We start from the raw sequence: 7,242 nt of genomic DNA, 5'->3' as shown, positions 1-7,242 counted from the left end.
GGATGTTTAACTTACTCTGGGCCGCTCAAAGATAAACCTTAACACAGTAGAAGAAGTTAAAGGTACATTATTCCCAAAGAGGAGAATGTACAACAGTAAAATGTAGAAAATGGCTGAGATCATAAGTACCGTATGTTCTGGACTATAAGTCGCACCTTTTCTCATAGTTTTGGCCGGGGTGCGACTTATACTTATATTTATACTTATACTTATACTCCAGCGCGACTTATATATGTTTCTTTTTTGGCTGGTGCGACTTATACTCCGGAAAATTCAGTAGGGACGATTTTGCAAAGAAAATTTTGATTTTAAATGACTAACTAACTTAATAACGGTCTGTATTTTTCACTGCTCGTCAAAATAAAAGTATAATGAGGGAAAGATAAGTCTAAACCTCAGAGAGAGCGGTGTAATCGCCGTCGCCACGTTTAAAAGTCGTTCAAAAGTCGTTAAAAGTTGTTAAAAGTCGTTCCTTTAAGCAATTGGTCAGCTCAAAATAAACATCGACCGACGAGCTGGAGATTTAAGACAGAAAACACGCTAAAAAGTGCAAATATCGCTCTATATGTCGGTCCCTCTCTAACGTAAACCTCCTTGTTCGTGGTTGAACACCGTAAACCGTTAAAACCGATAACGTTGTGGAGAAAACGGTTCATCGACACAACGTCCTCCGTCCTTCACCGTCCAAACACGATGTCTGTCTCTCCAGGAAAAGGGATTAAAAATGATCCAAAACACCGTCTCCTTCAATTATAGCCCGGGCCCTCCGTTACCGGGGCGACGCTTTGAGGAGCGAACCTGTCATTATAGGTTTAGTCCACCAGGCGTATGTCAGCGCCGGAGGAAGGGGATGGAGGGGGGCCGGGAGGAAGAGGGCGGGGTCTGGGGGGCCGGAGGGGGGATGGAGGGGGGCCGGAGGGGGGCCGGAGGGGGGGTCCCGTACTGAGATGGGAGTCTGAGTGATTTTCATGCGGGACACTGGCCTCGGGCTTTGGGCGCTGGAGCGTTGCGTTGGGAGTGAGACGAGTGGGAACGGGACGAACTTGGAAAACAGGAACTCGGGACTTAAAGGAGGAATGTGGCGTTTTCTGTCGTCGTTAAAGGTTGAATGAAAAAAAATTGCCGAAGTTGGAATTTTTTTTTTTTGTCATTTCAAATTTGACATAAAGTTTTTTTTAGTTTTTTTTATTTTGCTTTTCCAGGATATGTCAGAAATAAGGCATCAACTAACAATCTTTTGAGTGATTTTTCCTTGTATTTGTTCAAATTGTAAAAAAAATTCAAAATGTTGAGATTTTAACCGAATAAAAGCTGTAATACTGTGACGGAGCGGCTTCTGCACAGAGAATATTCACCAATAAAATGCGCTTTTGATAAAAATATGAATGATTTTTGGACCTTTTGATTTGATAATGTCTGTGTCATATTAATAAGTCTAGAGTCTAGATGAGCAGAATAAGACCTAACTGTGTTTTTACAGTTGACTTGTCACGATTTAACGATTTTTACAGCAATTCGTATACAAATACAGTGTGACATCGGAAAAGTCACGACTCGTCTCGATTGTGACGAGAATGACAGGACCTCGCGATGATTGACAGCTCGCCGGCCCGTCACCGATGCTCCGCCCCCTGGTTCTGCATCACAGAACTGTTCGCTCTCTGCTCAGGCCGATTCCACCTGAGGACTGTGTGAGAACCGGCCTGCACACAAACCCCTTGTCCCTCGAGCGTTCCCACATTCTCCCGATGACAATATCTCCGTTGGCGCTCGGGAGCCGATGCCAGGGGCCCCCCGCCGTGCGCCCGGACCGCGGGGCCGCGTCCATGAATCCTCCTTTGAGAGCGCTGTGCGGATCGCGTGAGCGGATTCAATTATGAACCAATTAGGAGGTGTTTCCCGCCGTGATTCGAGTGCGTGTCCAGACAAGACGTAGCCGGCTACGCTAACACACGGGTCGTTTATGCGCAGGCTCTCGGGTCAAAGGTCATGGCGGAAGAATGGTACTCGAGTATTGGCAAAACAAATACAAGTACAACAATGTAGTTTATGTGGGGATTTTGCACCAAAGTAAACAGAGCGTGAAACAGCAAAATAACTCATTTTATTAATAGTGTTTTGAAATAAACAAAGATTGTGAGTATATGTGAGGATATTACTACTGCAAACAAAGTACAGACGGATACTTTCCCCTCCAGAACTGGACTCAAACAAGTACTTTCCTTATGATTTGAGTCCTGAGGAATTTGTCGATGGTTTATTTATTTGCACAAGAGAGTTTTTAGTTCAAGTTCTGGCTTTGATCAAACAAAAAGTTTAAGAAATGAGGGAGAATTCTGTTTTTAAATGTTCTCTTTTTCACACTAAAGGCACATTTTTACACAGGCACTTCAAAACTTTAAGTTCCTTTTTTACGTGTTCATCTCTCGTTCCTGATGTCACGCTTCAGCACATTTCACAATTAGGACTTAATCTCGTGAATAAATCCTCAATAAATCCAATCCAACCAATTTTTATTACATTTCTTTTCCAAACCCGGCGTTATGAGACTGAACATCAGTCACTGGAACGACTCATGGAGTTTATGCGTGACAGGGTTTATACAGGGTCAGGGCAATAAACGGAGACAGGTGCAAAGAAAGTGGACAATTCAACAGGTCGACATCAAACACACACACACACACACACTTACATACACACACACACACTTACATACACACACACACACTTACATACACACACCATACACACACACACACACTTACATACACACACACTTACATACACACACACATACACACACACACACACACACACACACACTTACATATACACACACACACACTTACATACACACAAACACACACACACACACACACTTACATACACACACACACACTTACATACACACACACACACTTACATACACATACACACACACACACACACACACCATACACACACACTTACATACACACACACTTACATACACACACACATACACACACACACACACACACACACACTTACATATACACACACACACACACACTTACATATACACACACACACACTTACATACACACAAACACACACACACACACCATACACACACACTTACATACACACACACACACACACACACAATTACATACACACAAACACACACACACACTTACATACACACACACACACACACACACTTACATACACACAAACACACACACACACTTACATACACACACACACACACACACACACACTTACATACACACAAACACACACACACACACACCATACACACCATACACACACACTTACACACACACACACACACACACCATACACACACACTTACACACACACACACACACACACCATACACACACACACACACACACACCATACACACACACACACACTTACACACACACACACTTACACACACACACACACACACACACACACCATACACACACACACACACACACACTTACACACACACACACACACACACACCATACACACACACACACACACACACCATACACACACACACACACACCATACACACACACACACACACACACTTACACACACACACACACACACACACACCATACACACACACACACACACACCATACACACACACACACACACACACTTACATACACACAAACACACACACACACACACCATACACACCATACACACACACTTACACACACACACACACACACACCATACACACACACTTACACACACACACACACTTACACACACACACACTTACACACACACACACACACACACACCATACACACACACACACACACACACCATACACACACACACACACACACACTTACACACACACACACACACACACACACACCATACACACACACACACACACACACCATACACACACACACACACACCATACACACACACACACACACACACTTACACACACACACACACACACACACACCATACACACACACACACACACACACTTACACACACACACACACAGGTCCGAGTGGCCCAAATGGAAGTGAAAAGCGGAAAATGTCTCTGTCCCGCTCACTACTACTACTATTACTATTACTACTACTACTATTACTACTACTACTACATCTGCTGCTGATTGGACCGTGGATTTGTGGATTGTATGACGCGCGTTCACAAGCGTGTTCACGCCACTTGAACAGACGATGGTTTAATCAAAGTCAAAGGGACAAAAAGCCTAAATAAATATTTTTCCCCCCAGACAATTACAGCATGTTGTTTGGTGAAGTGTAGCAGGCTCATTTATTGACCAGCTTTAGAAATAAACATGAAAATAGCCAAGTTTATTCATGTTTTTTATCGCCATAACGCGGGGAAAAGTGCATTTACCACGATAAATGAGACAATATCACACAACTATATATTATGTACCAATAATAAACTCAAACAGCTTCAATCACGTGTCAGTCGTTCTTTAAAACAGGTTTGGACCAGATAAAAGTGACAACACAAGTACAAAATAAGTGACTTTTATTCAAACATTGAGACTTTTAAATACGATACAAAATACAATTCATTCTTTTAAAAAAAACATACACTTTTAAAATAAGATCTGTACATAAGGTGTGGGACTGTAAAAGGCACTGGAGCGGACTTAAATATGGCGCGGAGAGCGCGGCGGGGACAGTCTAGACCTCGGTGCCGTCTCTGTTGTACATGAGGTGGTTGAGGCTGAAGTGGCTCTGGTAATAGTTCATCCTGTGGGTCTCAGAGTAGGACCCGGGCCCCGGCACGGGCCCTCCGCCCGGGGCCGCGTGCTGGAGCCCCGCGGCGCCGCTATAGTCCCGCTCGGTGCCGCTCCGGCCGTGATGCTGGTGCTGCTGGTGCTGGTTCTCCGCCAGAAGCGCGCTGACGCTGGACACGAAGCCGTCGAAACACGGGCCGATGTGGAGCTCCTCTTCCGCGGCGGGCGGCGACGGGGAGGACTTGTGGGAGCCGCCGGTGGAGGCCGGGGAGCCGTGCGTGCTCCGCGGGGACGCGCTCATGAGGCTGGACGTGTCGGAGGAGAGCGCGTCCGGCGGCGTGTCACCGGCCGTGAGCCGCGGCGGAGGCGCGAGCGGCGGCGGCGGCGGTGACGCGGTGGTGCTGTCCGCCCCGGTCACGTCCGCGCGCCGCTTCCTCTTCCTGCGGAAGTTTCCGTTGTCGAACATCTTCTCACAGTTCGGGTCCAGAGTCCAGTAGTTTCCTTTTCCTAAAACGGACCAAGGAAACAAAAGCGGGTCAGAAATGTGGTTTTACGCACAAACTTTAGGCACAAACTTCAACACTGCTCAGTCAATTAGTCAATAATTGTGATTAGTTCAAACATGTTTTTCAGGCCATAATAAGCTCAACTTTACGCACTTTTATTTTACACAAACTCCATCAAACTTAGTTCAAGCACATTTTGGAAAAGCGCAACTTTACGCACAGGATTTATGACGTTTAAACTCATTAAAGTTGAAACAGTTTGGACGTGTTACAGTATCACAGTAGTTATGACAGTATCACAGTAGTTATGACAGTATCACAGTAGTTATGACAGTATCACAGTAGTTATGACAGTATCACAGTATCACGTGCTCACCCGGGTCGTCCTCGTCCCGCGCCACCTTCTTGAAGCAGTCGTTGAGTGACAGGTTGTGCCGGATGGAGTTCTGCCATCCCGCCTTGCTCTTCTTGTAGAACGGGAAGTTGTCCGCCACGTACTGGTAGATCTGGCTCAGCGTCAGCCTCTTGTCGGTCCCGTGCTGGATCGCCATGGCGATGAGCGCGGAGTACGAGTACGGCGGCCGCACCATCTTGAAGAGCTCCTGCTGGCTGGAGATGGAGAGCCAGCCCAGGTCCGCGCCCCCGAACCCGGCCGCGGGCGCGAGGAACGGCCGCTGGTTGGCCCCGTACCCGGGCTGGAGGTACGAGGGCGCGCCGCTCCCGGGGAGGTACGGGGACGAGTTGAGGCCGGGCCCGTTGAGCCACAGGTACGGGTTGGCGGACGCGGGGGTGTTGTAGTCCCCCAGGCCGTAGCCGGACGGTGCCGCGGGCCTCTGGTGGTGGTGCAGGTTCGGTTGGTAGACGCCGTAGTTGTCGCAGTACACGGCCATGTCCAGCAGGTCCTGCGCGCTGTGGTGCGGGGCCGGGCCGCTCTGCTGCGGGACGGGCGCGGGGTGCGGGCTGAACGCGTTCATCGTAATCCAGAGGAGAGACTCCCAGAAGAGCAGCGGCTGCGGCTGCGGCTGCGGCTCAGGACTGACCTCTGGCTCTGCGGGAGCAGCTTTTATACCGGCGCGCGGCAGGTAGTCCATTCAAGAGGAGTCTCCAGGGGCCACACCTCTGTCTGCAGGGGCCCCTCAGCACACACACACGCACACACTCCCCCCTGATGGGCCCCGATACAAACTCACAGCACTTCTTTATTTTGCTCCGTGGAGACGTCTGCGGCGCGTCATTACGCACGCGCTTCACACGAGCCGCAACAAACCTGAGCTTAATATACAGTCTATAAGTTCAAATGTATATAATTAGTAAGATAAATAATTGATTTGAGGTTTAGTTACATTAGATACAAACTTCCTAAACTTCCCATAAGTTATCTGTCCTTTTCCTCTGGATCTACTGCAGTGTAACACCGACATGTGGGACAATAAAAGAATATCTTATATTATCTTATATTATCTTACAGACACATTTGTGATATATTTGTATGTGTGATTTTAGTGAGGTTTTAACCTCTTATGTCGTGTCTGTTACAGTTGTTTTCACGTGATAATGACATTTCCATTCAGAGAATCGTGAACACGTCATTATCTCATTATGTCCCGCTCTTAATCATCCTGTAGCACAAAGTGTCAAACACAAACACTGAGCACCCGCCGCGCGCGCGCGCCTCACGTTCACGCGCCCGCGATGCCTCACGCGCACGCGCCTCCTCACGCGCACGCGCCTCCTCACGCGCCTGTAATAAACACTCAGGACAGGTTTAGTGTCAACAACGAGATCTTGTCACTTCAGAGCCGCACGCGCCTCCATCACGTGATAAAAACTGTTATTAAGATATAAATGTGACGCGCACTTTTAAAACTATTATATTTCATTCACTAAATTAACAAAAACGGATTAAAATGCGTCATTCCCGCGTGTCAGTGTCAGAGGCCAATACTGAGAATGTGTCAAATAAATATAGTTACGT

The 7,242-nt window shown here is 47.3% G+C and overlaps 1 protein-coding gene across 1 annotated transcript in view; it reads right to left on the bottom strand.

Annotated features, from left to right (window-relative positions):
- LOC140369455 (forkhead box protein I2-like) overlaps window positions 1-6,263 on the bottom strand; it is a 6,977-nt gene extending 714 nt beyond the window's left edge. The window contains exons 1-3 of the mRNA XM_072456803.1: window positions 5,644-6,263; window positions 4,734-5,268; window positions 1,716-1,847 (exon numbers count right to left, since the gene is read on the bottom strand). Coding sequence (XP_072312904.1) covers window positions 1,716-1,847; window positions 4,734-5,268; window positions 5,644-6,241 — 1,265 coding nt within the window. The 5' untranslated portion in view covers window positions 6,242-6,263. The remainder of the gene's footprint in view (window positions 1-1,715; window positions 1,848-4,733; window positions 5,269-5,643) is intronic.
- Window positions 6,264-7,242: the final 979 nt, after the last annotated feature.

This window comes from Eucyclogobius newberryi, unplaced genomic scaffold (genome assembly GCF_026437365.1).
Source record: "Eucyclogobius newberryi isolate DKJ021-1_F unplaced genomic scaffold, fEucNew1.0.hap1 SCAF_20, whole genome shotgun sequence".
Lineage (NCBI taxonomy): Eukaryota > Metazoa > Chordata > Actinopteri > Gobiiformes > Gobiidae > Eucyclogobius > Eucyclogobius newberryi.
Note: the sequence above shows the minus strand (reverse complement) of the source record. Positions and strands in the feature narration are given on the sequence as shown.